Genomic DNA, 19431 nt, shown 5'->3' on the forward strand with positions numbered 1-19431 from the left:
CAGTGGCGTCGTAACTCGCGTGACTGCTTGTTTACCAATAAGCATGCCGCGTTGTGATTAAACATTGAAGTGGCGTCATAGCTCCTTTGACTGCATGTTTATCAGCGTGGCGCGTTGCGTAGGAGCGTTCCGGACACGCCCCATGACTAAAGGTTTACCTATCAGCATCAAGCGTTGCGATGATACGTTCCAGTGATTTCATAGCTCCCGAGACTGCATGTTTACCAGTCAACGTGGCGCGTTGCCATGGAACGCTACAGTGATGTCATTGTCCCGTTACTGCATGCTCACCATTTAGAGTGGTACGTTGACATTAAACGATCCATATACGTCACAGGGTTAATTCAAGATATATGGGAGAGGCCTTCGTCTTCTGGTGGGCGTAGTTAGGATGATGATGGCGATTATCTCTGCGGCGCCGGGACCGAGCGGCGCCTTCATGGGCTTGGCGAAAAGCTTGTTTCTTCATCTTCGAATCTGGTGCCTCAGAACGATTCCACGCGCCGAAGCAAATAATCAATAATTTTTGTTTAATAATTGTTTTTTTGGGGAAAGGAAATGGCGCAGTATCTGTCTCATATATCGTTGGACACCTGAACCGCGCTGTAAGGGAAGGGATAAAGGAGGGAGTGAAAGAAGAAAGGAAGAGAGAGGTGCCTAGTGGAGGGCTCCGGAATAATTTCGACCACCTGGGGATCTTTAACGTGCACTGACATCGCACAGCACACGGACGCCTTAGCGTTTTGCCTCCATAAAAACGCAGCCGCCGCGGTCGGGTTCGAACCCGGGAACTCCGGATCAGTAGCCGAATGCCTAACCACTGAGCTACCACGGCGGGTCCGAAGCAAACACACAAAAAGTAAATGTTTCAAGGATTTGCGGAGGGGACAGACCTTTCAGTTGGCGTCTCGCGCTACGTGACACTGGCTCGCATATTTTGTTATTTCAAAAAAGAATGCACTAGACAAGCGCACGCGCCGCCACCGCTTCTGGACCGCTTGTCGCTCGGCTGTTCTTGCTCTGCTCGTCTTACATCGGTTTAAGTTTCTACTTCAGCCAATCATCAACCGATGCGCCTGCAAAAGGAAGTACAAAAAAGAGTGCGTTTTTGCGCAAGCCGCAAGCGCAAATCGCAAACGTCTTAGGAGGGTAACGGCGGCTGCGTTTTGATGGAGGCGTAACTCAAAAGGTGTCCATGTGCTGTTCAATGTCAGCACACTTTAAAGAATCCCAGGTGGTCTAAATTACTCCGGAGCCTTCCACTATGGTGTTCCTCATAGCCCATTTGTGACGTTAAACCCTACGATAATTTAGACCTGTCGGTGAGCTGCTACGAGTGAATTTATCTCGGAGGGCGTCGTGGACCTGCATCCGAACACTTGACACCTCGCTGTAAGCGCTTGTGAAAGTGCCTTGATCGGTAACGGAGACCTTGGGGTGGACATCGTGGATGCACCACCGATCTGTTCGGGAGCTGTTGCTACTAAGCAAAAATCTACGAAAAGCAGCTTAAAAGTGTGCCGTGGAAGAAGAGAGTCATCATAAGCGCCCCAGGCTGAAGACCAGGTAGCCAAGCAATGCTGCATTCAAGACAACACCAAGGGCTCACACCCAACTATTCTGGACAAAAACATTTTTTTCACATATTTTAAGATTTCATTATAGCAGTTAGTATAGCTACAGATCTCCCGTCGGCAGGCTTGCATTTGTTTGCTATTGACGTTTTTGTTATTGTCACAAGCGTTCGCTATTCGTATTCTATGGCAAGCTTAACTGCTCGATGCGAGCGATGGAAAAACAATAAAAGAAAACTTTTGCTACAAATCGGAAGTCTGGACCATTACCTTCAATATTTCTGTAACAGAGCCTTACAATTTTTCATTATTCAAAATTTTTATCCAGAAATGTCGGATACAAACCTTGGTGCCCTCTGTAGAAGTAAACGTGGCGCTCAGCTTTGAATGCCTTTTTCTCAATACTGAATTTCTGGGCTGCTGCTTAAATTAATTGGGGAAGTGATTTCATCTCGATTTTTTTTATTTTGACACCATTTCTTTTGTCGCACTCACTCCCAGAACCTTATGAAATGAAATGACAATCATAGTTTTTGAATTAGATGAATTGTAAATTCTTGGTATGATATTTTGCTCGCAGTCTGCACACGTCTACAGCAAGTAAACCAAGCAAAATGATTACTAAACAATTGTATTGGGAGGAGGAAGGTGATAAGAATGATGAAGGCGAACACCTTATTCAATAACAAGCTTGGCCCCACCCGAACTGAGAAGGGCCTTTAGAACAACTTTATACGATGAGGGCACGTGGGTATGTCCTTAGTTCAGGAGCTCATTGGTTCTTGCCGGCCGTCGGGACCTTTCACCCGCGTCTCCCTCGTTTTTTGATGTCAGACACAATATCGTTCGCTATCTGCTCTATGGCAAGAAAATCAAAGCAGCAAAGACAGCAAGTACCAGACAGTGATAACGACAGTTGGTGAAGTAATGCAATCACCTTAACATAAAAAAAGAAATTGAGGTCGTTTTTCTTTTGTAGGTATTTGGCGCTTCAAATGCTCCTTGCGGCAATGGCTTAATTCAGCAGTGTACTTAGCGATCTGGTGTCTCGGTTCTTCCTTTCATTGTAGAGTATTCGGTTGGGCTGGTTGGTTAAACATAATAGGTGCACTGCACGGAAAAATGGCGAGGCAAGACTGGAGCATAGAAGAAAAGCTTTTCCTGTGTCTCCTTTTGTGGTGCGTCGCTTCTTCCGCAATGTGCATTCCTTGTCAGTATTTTCCAGGCATGATTTTAAATTCTCGAACTTCAGGTCTTATCAGGCTGCGCGCACCTATTTTTTTTTTAATTTTCGCAAACAAAACAATGAAACACCCGGGAACGTATTCGTTCCAACTTCTTCAGCGTTTCCAGTGTCGATAAACGGACGTTTTTTTTTTATATATATAATCAAATGCTATTCCGAGACTGCAACCGGAAACAATGGGACTTTTGCCGAACAATGCATTCATGAAGTCCACCGGCAACATTCTGTACGCTACTTCGTTTTCGAGCGCTGCGTTCCTCCATTGATTCTAAGACTTATCTTCTGCACGTTCGGATTTCTAGATGCACTGCATGGAACGCGTTTAATCTACGGCATTCTGCATTTGTGGCCGGTGGTGTAGGAGCGTTTCAATGAGATTGAACCAATGCCTAGAATCGAAATATCGATTTGAATAACTGGCATCTACCGGTTGATCCAGGGGCACATTCACGCCACTGTGCACTCTAAAATGCCGATTATGCTGGTGAAACGCGTGGCGTATATTCAAGGCTGCAGAAAATGCTAGTACTTAGCCCACTGAGAAAGGCGTCTATTATGACGAGGAAAGCGTATATTACGATTTTCTAGCCATTCAACGCTTGGCTTAATGCCATCGGGTGGACTGGAATTTATTTTGAATAATAATTTTTTTGAACAGCAGGAACTCGGTTTATGTAATCAACGCAAGTACTTCACCTACCAGCCGCTGAATAAAGTGCCACATTGGCTATGGAGAGCAAGACACCCGATAAATAAAAAAAAATGATGCTGGAATAATGACCCTCGCACCTATTAAATGACCCATGACTACTCAAACTGAACACTTTCGGCTGGCGTGGTTACCTAGCCACCCACAGTAAAACTTTAATATCAGCTTCTGAAGAAAAAAAAAGGTATGGAAAAAATTTGACCCATAGATTCGTAAAATGCACTACTTGAGCGGGATTACCTTTAAGGCCAGATTATACGTGGGAAGGCCAAGCTCTGTGGTAAAATAAAAAATAAATATTGAACGAAGAGGAACCGTGCTGTAGTGTTGACAAGAGTCGCCCCCAGATTGCGTTTTATACAGAACGATTACCCCGTAAAATTATGTACGGTGTTTAAATTCTCTTGGTCAGTTCTCAAGTGTTACAAATGTATTTAGCAGATCTTATGACCAGGGGTTGTACACGACAAAATCGACTTCATTACATTGTGATGCACTATTAATAGCGAAAAAAAAAGAATTTCTGTACAATGCTCAAGTGTATTGCAGCAGGACAGACGATTAGGTAAGTTTGAAAGCGCTTGTTGCGTTGAATTTACCGCAAAGAAATGCATAACAAATGGGGGAACAGACTCAAGGATTAACATGTGCTCAATGTTTCCGAGCGCCTTGCGTCCTTCCTTGAGCTGAATTGTTAAAAATGCGCAATTTGATGTCGGCTTTCAAGGCATACATGACAACCCTTAGAAACGAAATTCGACGCGGACACATGTTGCTCTGTATGTCATTCAAATCATCCGGCCATGCCTGGTCCTCTGTCTTCCTTCCGTTTGTATGCTTCTTCGAAAAACATGTAGTCCTGGAATAGAGCGAGGTGACAATGATGTGAAACGCACATAGTAATCGGAGTTTACTGCGCAAGAACAGTTCCTCGCCTAACGTAAATGATTTTTCGTGATAGTTTGCTACAGTTACTATTTCATGAAAACGATTTTACGGTGGTGTAAGATTTCATTCTGGCCAGAAGTCACATGATGCTCAGGCACAAGCACAAAAATGTAACTTAAGCGTAGCAGGGGGCAGCAGAAAGTTAGGTGGGCGAATGAGATTAAGAATTTTGCGGGGATACGGTGGCCGCAGGTGACAAAGGGCAGGGCTAATTAGAGAGACATGAGAGAGGCCTTTGTCCTGCAGTGGGCGTAGTCTGGCTGATGATGGTGAAAATGAGCTGCTCGTGAAAACTGCTGCGCAAGGAAGAACCGTTTTTTTCTCTTCTACGGAAATTCATCTGCATGGCTTGTCCACAGAAGTTATCGCCTATAAACTGATATTTACTGTGCGAATGAAAAACCTCAGCTGAAACAAACTCATTACACTCACACAAAGCAAGGTTACAGTGATGCAGAAAAGTAGCCTACTTTTGATGCGTTAATTAAACCCCGGTTCAGGCACTGCTTGTGCTAACGACTGCATTGCATCGACAGAACGACTAAAAAAGCTGCCGAAATTAGCCTAAATATAGGATCCCCACATATCTGCTGCGGCAGGACAAGATGACAGAAAAAAATTTCTAGGGCGAACGTTTTGACTTCGTCACTGCAAGCAAAAAAATTTAAGATGTTCTTTATGAGACCTTTACTGTCCCTATCTCTCTGTTCGCATAAGTGAGCTCTAAGGGTCTATACCTCTTGAATTTGGTACGCGTATTCTAAAAAGGACACCTTGAAACTTGAAATCGACTGGAGAGAAATGTTGTGAGATTTACATACGGAAAATATGCCAAGAAAGATTCCCTGTCCCCAGTAATGAAAACAGAATACAGACTTAATAAACACACTGGAAAATTAGCCGACTTGCGCGTCTACACAACAGCTATTCTTGGGAAAAATAATATGACGTTACCTACTTGCGTACGTCGGCCGAATACGAGAAGAATGCGACGCAGTCATGAATATTTGCTTGCCCAATTTTCGCAAAGCCCTTGCAAGTGCGTTTTTTCCACTCGAATGGTGAGCGAGTGGTATTCACTTCTCAGTGATGCATTTGAATTAAAGGATTTCATGGCGGCACTGGAAAATTGTTTCTGTCAACTTTAGCGAAGTTGAAGTGTGATCTGTGCTTCTTATCATGCCTTAAGTTCGTTTCATGTAACATTATTTTCACAGGTCCGTGCTTTCATTTTTGTTTGCTAAAAAGCCGCTCCTGCTGAGGCCAGTGTAATGGCCTGCAGTATTACAAACAAACAAAGAAACAAAGAAACAAAGAAACAAACAAACAAACAAAAATGCACTCTCACGAAACGAACAAAAACGTAGCATCAAAGGCAGCTTGAGTGCCTCCCTGCAAAGGGTATGTGCAGGCCGTCTGCTGCCTTCACTTTCATGCGAAGTTCTCATAGCAGCGTAGAGCTGGTTAAAAGACTCAATACAAACCTCACCCTAAGCAGCTTCAGTTGAAGCTTTTGCTGGCTTTGACCAATAAAAAAGTTCTTGAAGTCTGTTTGAACACAAAATAAGAGTATGGAGCTGTGCGAGCACATATATCCCCCCTAGAGCAGCGCCTAGCAAGAGAACGTTATCTTTCTGCATCATTAAACATTTCTGCATGTTATCAATAAGGAGGACGTGACTTTTACCTGTCTCGTCTCAGAGGTTGTTTGCTGCCTTAAATTTAGGACAGGTTCATCGTGCTCATAGAAGTTTACTGAAATAGTAGAAAAGAGTGGACAGACGTAGCTTACGATGAGCATGGCGGAGGCGACGAGTGCGGCCTTCATGCGCACATCCAGGTCCAGTGGGAAGCTTAGGTTGAAGGTGTCGGTGTCCGTGAAGTACTCCTTGACGAGTCCACCCCACTCCTTTGTGATCGCGCCTATGGCGACGCCATTCATTGTGCTCACCTGTAGATAAATGTAGATAAAGTGCGGGTTAAAGGAAAGAAAACTGCAGAAAAAGAACGCACCTAAGACTTCGAGTTTATTGCTGGCTTGCTTTCGCACATTTTTTTTTTCGCTGACAGAACAGTGAATGTGCAAAAAATGGGGTAATAATGACCATCTGTCTTTTCTGCGACGCACGAACTGACATCTGGCTCTCAAGTTAGATTGAACTACATTTAATTCAAAGAGTATATCCACGAATTACTCTTAGTCAGGAAATCGCGAATAATGAGGCATTGAAGGAGAAGACACGACAAAGAAAGGATGGGAATCGAGACGGCCAGATATCTTGAACAGTAACGTGTTTTTCACATACAGCCCACAGGCGCGCGACTTTTAGCCATTTCCTTTTGCCAGAAAAGAATGTTAGAACTTATATTTCCTGCTATCGCAACTGGGTGCGAATGTATACAGTGCAGGCAGAAACTTGACTGCATCTCCTTGGAGTTGAAACAGCTCTTAACAGCCTAAAATAATAACATTATAGAGCTCAACTAGCGTTTACCACAACCAATTCAAGGTCGAATAGGTGAGAGGCGAGTGCGGTGGCGCAGTGGAGCAGTCCAGCTTTTAAGCACTCAGAAATGTAGTGACGACTGAATAACTGAGAAATAGGCAAGCTAATGCAAGCTACTTCTACATGCGTTACGCTGCGTCACGTTTTGCAAGCGCTTATACACTCCAAACAGAAAGGAGTAAAAAGAGAGTAAACTGTCCTCTAGAGCACACCCTTTTATAAAAGGGTGTGCGCTAGAATACAGCTTATCCCCTTATTACTCTCATATAGATGAATTCGCGTTTAGAGAATGTAGAGTGCACAATGAGCGTAAGCTCCCCTCACCTCGAATTTGACGTCGCATTTACACGGGATACTCTCGGTGCAGATAGGTCCGACTATATGCAAAGCCGGCTCCTCCTCGGCGGTGTAAATTGTGAAGTACGGGTGACATATGGACCATCGCTGGCGGACGAAAGCGATGGTAGTGCCGGGGGGCGCTTGAACTTCCATTTTCTTGTGAGACGAGCAAAAGGATGTAGAATGAGACAGTGCGTAGTATTACCGATAAGAGTTCGATAAGGAACTGAACACACATTAGTAATTTTATTGTTTTGCACAAGTCGCGGATTTACCAGCTCACTGAAGCTTCGATTCGAATAAAAATGCTCCTTTATGTCACTTTAAAATTTCAAAACATATGATGACTGACTCAAAAACTTTGACGTTTCAGAAGCTGGAGCAGTGACCTCCATATTTTCGAGATCACCTCAGGCTGCATGCCGTATGAAAAACTGGGCGTTGTGGAGAAGTTTTTGTTAAAAAAACTAAAAAAGCTCACTACGCGAACCGACAAAAGCTACGTTAAATGGGGAAGAAACACATCTTGACTGTGCTCCAGAAGAGGAAATCAAACAGGTACGCGAGCTGGACTTGCACCGTTATTCTCTGTACACTTTCCCTTGGAATTTTGTACATCAAAGCAAAACTTAGTGGTCCCTGAAGTAGTGAGCTCGCATCGCTGAAACTTAACTCTGCACTTCCTCGCTACGCGAGTAGCAAGCACGAATAATTTTGGCTTAAAATATTCCCTTGCCAGGTCCATATCAAACTGCAGGGTCGGAAATAGGTAGTCCTCAGAGCACTTTTATGAAGAATTATTTGGATGCCCGCTGAGAGTGAAGAAATACGTAATGTTTAGTTGACAGTCATCAAAACCTCTTTGCTCGAAAAAAAAATCGACCGTAGGACACGATGCTATTGGCAACCTCGATCAACATTACCAGTGAGTAGAAACAGGAACCCTTGTCCCTACATACAGCGCGAAAGCTAAGTTGTATTCGACTTCGACCATGTACCAGGACGCTTAACTCAAAGTCATCCCCGAGTCATTTGGGCAAAAAATGTAGCTGCAGCCTTTTCACCTGTGGAATTTAAGTGGGTACATTAAATTACCTGGTATGTTAAGAGTACTTACTCCTTGTATTTCCTTCATGACATACTGAGATAGCACTGAATAGTAGTTTAGGATCTTCCTGCTGAAGATATAGTCTTGTGGTCCAATGCGGAGGTTTGTTTCTGCCCATCGTTTACACGAAGCAGAGAAGTTGTCCTTCTCTGATTCCTTTCCTTTCTGGTGGCCCTACCATCATCCCTGCCCTTTGTCCTCAGCATGGGAACAGCGTCCAGGTGACATCTGATTGGGCGGCGCAAGCGCACTAGTACGACTAGTGCCATCTATTGGGTATCTCCAGGATGTGCAAGGCCCGGGGAGAGAAAAAGCGTAGTATTTACAGCCCAATAGACAGGCGCACGCCGAGAGCCCATGAAAACATCTGTTTGGTCGGCGACTTCACTATCGCATTTGAGCTGCAGGCCTGTCGATTGCCAGCTGCCTGCCAGCTGTCATGGCCAGCCAGCACCCTTGAGCCAGCCTACCGCAGCTAGCTGTCACGCCAAGAGAAGTTCCGTGAGCTCGTCTTCATATTCACAGTCTGCTTTTAGATATCATTTGTATGCCTGCGATTACTTTGAGATCATATGCCTCTGATAACCAGTGACGCAATGATAATAAAGCTCGGCTTAACTACGGAACTGCTTCACGCATAAAAGCAAACCAAAAATAAAAACTGTGCGACTCTAGCTCCAGTTTGTGAAGCTGTTCGTTTGTCTTAGTAGATAAAACTCATATGTGATTTGACGAATGTCATGCGTTAGCCAGTGACAATGATCAACGGATGGTAGTTAAAGTTGCTCTTGTGCGTCATGTGTCGACAGACCACGTAGCCGACAAGACAACAGCTAACCTATAGGCGAAGCTTGAATATTATGGGCTAAAATGGAATATTACACTCTACCTGTAAGCAGCAAAACCAGCAGCAATGGACGCATCGAAGGGGCCGCACTATGTGCATGACGACGGTTTTATTGTAGTCTAAAACGTCGATCTCCAGGCACCGTCGCGGGCCACAACAGCACCTAGCACAGCAGCTCGAATCTGTGCGCGCAAAAAAAGAAACAGCAATGTAGTGTCAAAAAATGCAAGTATTAAGACCAGGTGTGAAAGCAACGACTCTATCTACGCACAATGACCGCGTTCCTAGTCAGTCCTATTATATTTTTCCAGGGTGCTTGCAGCGCACACGGTGCTCCTGGGGCGATAATTTATCTGTTCCAACGACTCATCATTTACGAGCGTACCAAAGTTGTGGTCCTCGACGGCGAAAGTTCAAGTTCGAATCTGGAAGCGTATTCTTAGGGTTAATTTAAAGATCGGGGTCTGGAGGTGTCCAGCTCAGTACGAGTCAACCTCTGCACCTGTGAACGGCCCCCGTGGCTCAGTGGTTATGACATCCGCCTGCTGAGCTGTAGGTCGTGAGATCGAATTGCAGCTCCATTTACGACATTTCGACGGAAGCGAAATGAAAAAAATAAATAAATGTGCAGTGCAACAACAGTGCGCGCTAAACAACTCCATGTTGCCGAAATTAAACCACAGCTCCCCACAATGCCGTGTCGTGTTGCAGATAGTCTCAATTATACAGTCTTTCCCTCCGTCGCCGTATTTCTAGCCTGTGTCTATTTCACAAATTTTGTTATTCCCAGCTCGAACAGCAGCCATACATCTGCGCACCGCCATCCCACACGTCTCACCGCATTGGTCATCCGCTGAAAGTTTCACGCCAACGGGCCCGTGCGACTATATATTCCAAGTCATTTTTTCTCCGAACAGCAATCGACTGGAACGACTTCCCCATGAAATGCAACCATCACCTGACCATCAACCTTCCTAGAAAAAGTTACATGTCACCTGTCATCTTGAAAAAAATGTTTTGCTTTCTCATGTTAACCCCACCCCTTATGTACAACCCTCAACAGGAGGTCTTTAAGGAAATAAAAGTGAAAAAATTAAATATGGCGTTTCGGGACGACAATTTCTACGTCTATGCTACACTACGACTCTATTTTAGTGGATTGTCGGCATTGGAACGTAATGCTAGGTATTGGCGACAACTCCCACCAATGCACAACACATGCAGTTTCGCTTGCGCGCTGATCCATGCACAGATTCTATTTATCGGTCATCTGATGTTGTGAAAAGTGCTTTATCATACTGGACCAAAGCGAAAAACGAACAGTTGAAACGAAGCGCCTGCACAACGTGCGTTACATTCATCTAGTTAATGGTGCGAAAAAGACAGTGGTAGGAAACTTCCATACACAACATTGTCCAGCAAATACAGACGCGCCAATCTGCCTTTTTCATTTTCCTGTGCTGCCACCTCGCGTACAACGCTGGAAGCTCACTGGTAGGGTACTGCGCGCCCAACCCGACCGGACTGAGTGCCGCTGCGGAGCATGTTTTGTTGGAATCTGTCAACGATGGCGTGTCCTGGGCAGTACCTGGAGGATTTATAGGGTTGACTGATGGCTTGGTGCGAAGTCCGAAGCAGGCTGTAGTGCCCACCGAAGAGCAAATGCTTCAGTATCTCCGATTATCTGGCATGCGATGCGAACACCAGCTAGCAAGAGCCGCCGCTTCAGAGATGAAGGCTGCATTCGGAATATAATGTTCAATGAAATATCTCCGATCATGGAGGTTGGCGTTTTCCGCTGTATATGCCTGCCATTCATGAAAGGTGGATACTACATCGTGCACGCCGTAGTACAGAAAACGACTGGGGACAACAGTTTTCACAAGCAATCGTTGTGCTCAAGCGCTGCAGAATAGCTACACGAGCTATAAAAGCACAAACGTACTCGCAACAAAGCAGCTCTGCTAGCATTACACTGTATTTTCCCACAACACACCGCTGCATAGGTTAAACAAGCATGCGCGTCCATAAAGACGAGCGCGAGAGGCGCACATTAATCCATTCCGGCGATACCACGCAGAGCTCTTCATCATGGATATGATTCGAACACACGCATAACGCACCTTCTTCTGCCTCTTAATACATGGCACATACCCACACGGGGGGATTTGCCAGGGTGTAGTGGCATAAACAAGGAAATTTCCATAGGAGATTATGACAAAATTTTAGCACCATGCGTGAATGCTCTCGTAGCTTCTTTTTCGTTGCCCGCTCCATCGCGCGTTGAAAGCGGCTCACAGCACTTGCCCATTTGGCCTTCTTGCTTGAGAAAGCAAAAAGCGTCGGAACGAAGTCTGGGTGCCGCGGTGACATTCGAGGCCTTCCTGCCCATGAATAAAACACTTCGTGATAGACTGCACACGCATTTAAACACAGTACCTCGTCCGTACCTGTCACAAAGTGATTCCCGCACAGTCTTGACGTGCTTGACGGTGCCCAAGGGCGGCACGATCGTCGAGCCGGCGAACTGCTTTTATCCACGCTTCGCGTCGAAGACAGTCCCGGGAAGCGCTCGGAAAGCGAAAAAATCCGAGTTTACTTCCCTTTACATATTGGGTATTGCTGCCGTATGCAACACATTTCGTAGGTATCGCCAAATGCGTCGCGCTGAACGCCCGACGGCTGCAGCAACGCACCCAGCATAGGAAGCCGGTTTGTTTACACTTCCACGACCGGTCTCGAGTGGAGCGCGCGACCCTTCCAATATGTTTCGCGACACCGCCGCCAGGGGATGGGCGCATGCGCAGTCGCGTCATGAAAAAGGCGGATTCCTCCTATACAGCCGGAGGGAAGCCAACTAGAGCGTCGTATCGTCGTCATGACAACGATATCCTTCATACCCGAGCGGGATTTTAACCACAAGCGTCGAAAAAAAATGTAACTTCGTATGTGGGTCACTTAAAAAATTCAGCTACGACCGCAGCTTTATCACATTTTGTGCGCGTGCTCGAATCATTCAGTTTTAATCATCAGTTCACCTTCAGCAGCCATATCTGCCTAAGTAGTTGAGACCGGAACTAACCGGAGTTTCCTACCCCTGACAACGACGCACAGCAAGCTTCACAACGTCCGCAATCATGGTGACTCTTTACGCCTAAGCACGGCTCAAGCAACTTGGTCGCATGAACGAATGTGGGTGATTTGGTGCATTCTGCGTGCTTAATCCCGGCTTCGCAGAGCATTTTTGTTCATGTTCTAAAACGTCTCGGCAAAGCCAGGCGAGCTATCGCTGAATGCAGTTGTTTTACCGCGGACACAGTGTTACGTCGTGGCGATTGTCATGAAACCGGTCCGCCTGTAGCAAAATTTAAGCTCGTCTTGTTGTTAGAAGGGTATTTTGTAGCGAAACAGGATGAGGCAAAAAATACAATAGGGCAGCGCTACGCTCTTAACAATGCTGTATTTCGCGAAAACGCGCCGTATATGCTTGCCGGGGACGAAACGCTAGCTTGACACCTGGTATACAACTCCATATCCTTCGATAAAGGCGATTTCAATTTTTCGCAGCGTCTCTTGAAAGAAAATGTAGCGAAAATTTTCACTTATTATCTTTTCACTATACGATTTCACTGAACAGATATAGAAGATTTTTTTTTTTAATGTCCCAGAGCGCACCGTACTGTCTATGGGAGTCACAGACCAGCACAGACTGTTACGAAGCTCACTCACTTTCCTTGATGGTATATATAAGCTGGCCCAAAGAATTCTTGGCTTCGTAGACGTTGCACGTTTCACAACCGAGGAAAGCTGAAAAGAAAAAGAAATGTCTATATCAGCAAGGCGCGCATTTTGTAACCATCACTTCTCACGCGCAGAACAGTGATGAGCAGTGTGCGCTACTGCAGTCGCTTTCTGTGACACTAAGCGTGACAGGGCGGAATAGCCTTGCGCTCCTCTGAATTAAGGCTAATGTAACGAACCATATGCGTATAGTCCACGTCTTGCACTCTGGATGGCGTTTTTCTCCAATGATGCTGTGCTCGATGTTTTCTTGTGTGTCGGTCTTGCATCAAATCATACAGCACCTGTTAATACATTAGCTTCAGGTGCAGCAGCAGTTCTACGTATACAGGGGGATTAAAAACAAACTTTTACAGATCTTTCTTTTAATAACTGTGCAAAATACGGTGGTTCGGTCTGATGAGCTGGATTTTACAGCAAGGCGGACATTATGTACCTAAAATTAATCGCTAATCAGGCGATTAATTACTTAAATTTACGTAACAGACTTTTTAATATTTTATCTTAAGGGGCACGGTTATAGCGCGAGACTAACAGCCGCGGACATCGAAGGTGAACGGTATCTTTAAATTTTTAACTGTAATTTTTACTGTATCCACGGCTGCTAAGAGCAGCCTTTGCGAACAGGCTTCAGGCGACAGGGCGTGCTTTTACGCTGTGTGTTGGGGTATTTTAAGGCACTCTTCAGGCAAAAGGTCCATACCGTGAGGACCTGATTCATCTCCCCCCTCCCCCCCCCCCCCCCCATGCCTACCTGCCCCTCCGCATTTTGGAATTGAATTTAGGCCATGAGTACGCAACTATATAGCTTAAAAGCGGACCCTGCGGATCGAGGCCCTTTGATTAAGGCTCTACATTACTATCGAGGCCATTCCAGACATCCATCAATGAAGTGCTAAGTGTTGACACTATATAAACGATAATCAATAAAAAGAAAAAAAAAGATTTTCGTGGGATTCGCACTGGGCATACCTTCGGTGAGTTCCACTTGCTGTTGCACCACTACTTGTTCGATGAGCGTCAGGTACTCGAGGCCCGGAGGGCAGTTAGTCGTCCCCGGAGCTACCTGGTTCACCGCTCCTGCGGTTTAGAACACCGGCACACGGAGACGGCAACAACACTAAACTTCTTGCGCACCACCCTAAGCCGTGCGCATTTCTCCGACGTTCTCAGAATTTTTTGCGCTCAGTACGATTTCGACCGTTTCTTCTTGTATCTTAGTGACGCACAGCCAACTGTTTCGCATTCTTATGCGTAAATTGAGGGGAAATAACGTGACGCAATACATCCAGCTGAAAAGGGGGACGAGTGTTTGCAACAGGCTCAACGTTACTGTTCGCTAAAGATACCTTAGCAGAAACATTTGTATTCTTTTTTTAGCCGAAAGCGTTTATTCCGGCTCGCAGCTAAGCCAGTTGGTTGGCGTGTTTGGTTGTTGGCAGAAGCACGGTAGAAGTTGGTAGACGGGCGAAATGGGCTGGCTGAGGGAAACGTTTCGTAAGAAAATTCTCATAATCCGTATATTTTCTGTACGAGTAGGACATAACATACAGAATTTGTATGGGGAATGCATAAAACGCATACTGGATCTCTATGGCGTTATGGAAATGAAACAGTTGTCTTACGGAAACTACACAAAAATTCAATACGAAAAATATGAGCAGAGTGCGGGAATTTTCTTAAACTATACTGACTCCGTACTCCCATAATTCAGTTTGTGCGGCTCTAACGAAACGTTCCGGTGGGTAGAACACAGAAAGTAGTGCTGCGTCTTAATCACTTGGTTTATCTGTTGTCCCCCAGTTAAGCGTTTCTCTCGACAATGATAGGGTATTTGTTGCCCAAGGCCATGGGTGCGCATCTCAACTATATAAACTGACCTCGCACGCTTTCCACGGAAGTGTAACCATCAAATATGACACGTGATTTAGTATCAGTTCAACAATTACGGGTTCCATAAAGGAGTTGGAGATTTTCCTGCAGAGCCAGCGTCTCAGCCCTGAATAATATCGCTAGTACCCACCGCGGTGGCTCAGTGGTTAGGGCGCTTGACTACTGATCCGGAGTTCCCTGGTTCGAACCCGACCGCGGCGGCTGCGTTTTTATGGAGGAAAAACGCTAAGGCGGCCGTGTGCTGTGCGATGTCAGTGCACGTTAAAGATCCCCGGGTGGTCGAAATTATTCCGGAGCCCTCCACTACGGTACCTCTTTCTTCCTTTCTTCTTTCACTCCCTCCTTTATCCCTTCCCTTACGGCGCGGTTCAGGTGTCCAACGATATATGAGACAGGTACTGCGCCATTTCCTTTCCCCAAAAAACCAATTATTATTATTATTATTATTATTAGTGCCACGAACAGCGCACTTCAGTGGTGGTGGTAGTGGTATTATTAAAAAATAATAGTAAAAAGGAAAGAAAAGATTTTTGCTAGCCCCGGCATCTGCCATCGATACTGAAGCACCGGAGCTGGGGCAACGGAAATAAAGGACAGCAGGCAGAATGGAGAAATGAAATGAAAGAGGTGAGGGGACACGAAGAGAGGATAGGGGGAGAAGTAATATGTACAAGATTTTTCGCGTCAACATCTTAAAGGTAGCCGCTGCGCACCATCAAAATTATGAATGATACGGATTACATCACATGCTACCGAGAATCCAACGGCTACTCTTCATTACATCTTCATTCATCGACGTTATCGGCTAATAGGGACCAGTAACAATGACTGAAATTCCTGAAGCGCGTCTTTTTTCGGTGGCTGTTTGTGATATTCCGTGCACTCAACGCACGTACAGTTTATGAATCACACTTAGAAGGAGCACAGCAACACGTGGCCGCCGCGCTTCGCGATGCTCACAATGGGAAACTCGAGCCGTATGCGCGGAAAAGAGCAGCCGGCTGTGCTACTGCGCATGCGTGTTTGCCGCCAGTTCTGGGCGGCTGTCAGCGGAAGTGCTTCACAAGCTCGGCGTGCGTGCGTTGCCATGTTCCCTCTAAGTATGACTCTCACTGTACAAGTGGCCCCCAATAAGCCCAGGCATCTCGTCTCAAACGGAGACATTTAAGACAAGTAAGTACTTTTGTTTGGGTGAGTTGGTTCATTTTGCAGTAAAAAAAAATATACTTGCGCAAAAAAGTGAAGAAGAAGAGTAATTTAATGACAGGACAGAGCGCGAACTTCCGAGTGGTTTTATTTTTGAGACAACAGCTGAATTTATACCAGAGAGAAATCACAGCGATTAATGGTACCCGGAACACACAAGTGCGCACTCAGCAAAACCGTCGCCTAGTAGGCCATGAAAGGGCCACGTTTTAACATATCTACCAAGAACAAACCAATGGATTCTTGCAGCACTTATGAAGGTCGCACATGAATATGATGAAAGAACTACAGTCATAAACCCATGATCACAAGCGCACACATGCAATAATGCGCGTGAGCAGACACCCAAACTCACCTACACACTCACATGCACACATGAAGAAGTAACAACCTGTTTTCATAGCAAATTAGACTAATATCTAGTTAAAAACCCATAACAATGCAAAAGAAATAATCAACCAACACTAAAATTGATAAACAACAACCCAAAATGCTAAAAGGATCTCTGCGATTGCAACTAAACATACTAGGCAACAGCCGCGTAAATCATATACCACAGAGCCAGTGCTGAGCAATAGACGCAAATAAAGCAAATAATGCAGCTATTGCCTCAGCAATAAAACCACTTGTAAGTTTGCGCTCTGTTCTATCGTTACGTCTCTTTTCTTTCTCTCTTTTTTGAGCAAGTAGATTCTTTTAATGCATTATAGAAAAGGTGCTTGCGATGATTGGTGGTCGATCAAGTGTGCACTGAGCGTGTTGGCTCTGGCCATCAGGAGGCTGCTTTGACAGCCTGAGGAGATTGGGTATTCTCTAACTCACATGACAGGACAGTATGGTAGTAGTTAACCCGCAGATTTCCTCCGATTTTGTGATTTCACAGCCGTATCTCTATAGAATGCCTTCGCAGGACTAAAAGCCTTCATTGTCGCAAGTCGCAACCAAAACACCTGCCTTTTCCTGATGAATAATTAGGATGGTACCTAGGTGGGCCTGGGTCTTATAGGCACGTGGACTCGGGAGTAGTGTGGTCTCCTAAGGGTACTGGTGTAGCTACCGCTGTCGCCTTCTCCTTTACGAGGGTTAGGCTATGTTTACAAATTTTATTGCACAACGTTCTCATCTAAGGTAACGAATACTATCAGCCAGCACAGCGGAAAATGGGTGACGAATTATCGATGCTCATATCTAGCGCCGTCCCAATAGAGGCTCTGACGGACGACGGCAAAACGCATTTCCTTAAAGCCATTTTTAATGATTGTTTTAATGGCATGCCTCGTTTGCTTTTCTTGTAAAAAATACATTGCAGAAGGAGGCAATTGGTCAATGCATCAATGAGAACAGGGGTAAATGGCTAAGCGCAGAAAACTATGGCTTAAACAACAAACCTTTAACTGCTCTTCTCAATGCTATTTGGGCTATAATCTGATGCATTTATTAACCAAAACGAACAGCAACAAGGAGCAGCGCAAATGTACTGTGCGGTCAAAATAGAATAAAGCAGGAAACGAACTGGAAGTAACAAAGGAAATCGTTAAAGAGAATAGCCAAGGAAACTGATAGCAGCAAGGCAGTGACCTGGATCACGAAATGGCACAGCCACACCAGGAGCGACGGGAACAGAAGCGGCTGAGCCGGATACAGGGGAGCCAGGCACGGCCGATTCAAGCGCAGGGTTGCCGCTTCCCGCAGTAGGAGTCGCATAAGTGCCAGAAACAGATCCGCCAGGCCATTGGTCACCAGACGAGGCAGAAGCAGGTTGGTAAGTACCAGGCGAGTAAGCATCAGGCGCATAAGCGCCAGGCGCGTAGGTTCCAGGCGCGTAAGCACCGGGCGCATAAGCACCAGACGAGTCAGCACCAGGCGCGGAAGATGTGGGCACACCGCGTTCTGCTGGAACAGGCACATAGGAGTTAGGAAAGGAGGCACTATTCAGGGATTCACCAAGCGCGTAGGATCATAAGTACGAGCCGATACGTACCAGGCGCATAACTGCCACGCCCATAAGCACCAGGAGCCGGAGATGTGGGCGCACCGTACCCCATGGGAGCTGGACTGTAGGGGTTATACGCAGGTGCGCTGGGGCTGCTGAATTCGGGAGCGGGTGCACCGGGCACACTTGCAGCAGGCGATGCGTACTGAGACGAAGAGGCGTTGTACGCGGCGCCGCCAGGCACAGTGGGGTTAGCCATGGAGGAGTCAGGCGGGGCAGGCGAAGACGTACGTGGAGGTCGGCTGCGGAGGTGTGTTCGGTGTGGGAGCTCAGCCACCCGCTTGTGCTGGGTACCGACATGAAGATAGGGCAATGAATCGCGCTTCCTGTGAACTGTGAAGCTAGTGTCCTGTGAAGGTACTGTCAGCAACATATGGAACATGAACAAGGCAATTGAACCACGAACAGCAAAATAAGAGCTAGCTGAGGGAAGCTCAGTGCTGCGGAGCGTAATTTCATTTCGAAGGCACGAAAGGTGTCCATTAGAAGTGTTAACCAACTTCTCTTGTATTTCCTCTTCAGGGGCTAATCTGCTGGTGTTTGTGTTGGCACTTCAGTTATCTTGTTCACGTTTCATTCGTCTCAAAATTGTCCAATAGCCTTACTGAAATAAATTATTTGAATCTTCGAATTCTTCCGCCCTGTCACTGACAATGAGAACCAACCGTGTTTTTTTTTACTGCAAAGACGTATATAGAGATCAGAAATGGCCTATGCAAGGACGCTATTCAAGCCGGACGCCAGCGACATTTTCTGGTTATGAAGTCACCTAGCTCTGACCTCCTTTCAGCCTCTGCACCATCCCAGTGTTCGTCACGAGCAAGAAAATGCAGCAGAAAGCCCGGTACACCACTCGAACACTTCTCGCTTCGATAAGGCTAATTGCATTACCTATTACTCAACTTCGACTGCTGCTGTCCAACATACAATACGGGCGCAACACATTATTTGTATCCAGTATGAGAGAACTGACCACATTTTTCTAGAAATACCGCAAATGAATTGTGCACGTAACGTCAAGAAAGAAAAGGTGCATTATGGTAATCCAGCAGTCCGGTATAGCGTTCTTCGGGCGTAATCTAGGGATCTAAATAACTAGAAGGCAATAAATAAATATTGACAGGTTGCATCCTGCATCAAAACGAGAATAACACAACGGTACATATTATTACCGCAATACAATACGGCGTTATCACAGTGCAATCACCGTTCCTGTGTTGAGCGATAACAATAATATATTCGAGGGAAGTAATGCGACAA

General features: G+C 45.8%; 1 protein-coding gene across 1 annotated transcript; it reads right to left on the reverse strand.

Moving 5' to 3' along the window:
* Positions 1–4312: 4312 nt before the first annotated feature.
* Positions 4313–9435, reverse strand: LOC144125461 (phospholipid scramblase 2-like). Its single transcript, XM_077658840.1, has 4 exons — positions 9321–9435; positions 7309–7479; positions 6270–6428; positions 4313–4388 (listed from the first exon to the last, which is right to left on the reverse strand). The coding sequence occupies exons 1-4, from the start codon at positions 9375–9377 to the stop codon at positions 4323–4325; spliced, it is 453 nt and encodes a 150-aa protein (XP_077514966.1). The 5' UTR covers positions 9378–9435; the 3' UTR covers positions 4313–4322.
* Positions 9436–19431: the final 9996 nt, after the last annotated feature.

The sequence above is a fragment of the Amblyomma americanum genome, chromosome 3 (genome assembly GCF_052857255.1).
Source record: "Amblyomma americanum isolate KBUSLIRL-KWMA chromosome 3, ASM5285725v1, whole genome shotgun sequence".
Lineage (NCBI taxonomy): Eukaryota > Metazoa > Arthropoda > Arachnida > Ixodida > Ixodidae > Amblyomma > Amblyomma americanum.

Bases quoted from the DNA above. Each gene is read 5' to 3' on its own strand.
- LOC144125461 (XM_077658840.1), bottom strand. From the start codon at position 9,377: ATGCACATAGTGCGGCCCCTTCGATGCGTCCATTGCTGCTGGTTTTGC. The intron at 7,480-9,320 runs GTAGAGTGTAAT...TCGTCTCACAAG, and splicing joins GCTGGTTTTGCTGCTTACAG to AAAATGGAAGTTCAAGCGCC. The intron at 4,389-6,269 runs GTAAGCTACGTC...GCTCTATTCCAG, and splicing joins TCGCCTCCGCCATGCTCATC to GACTACATGTTTTTCGAAGA.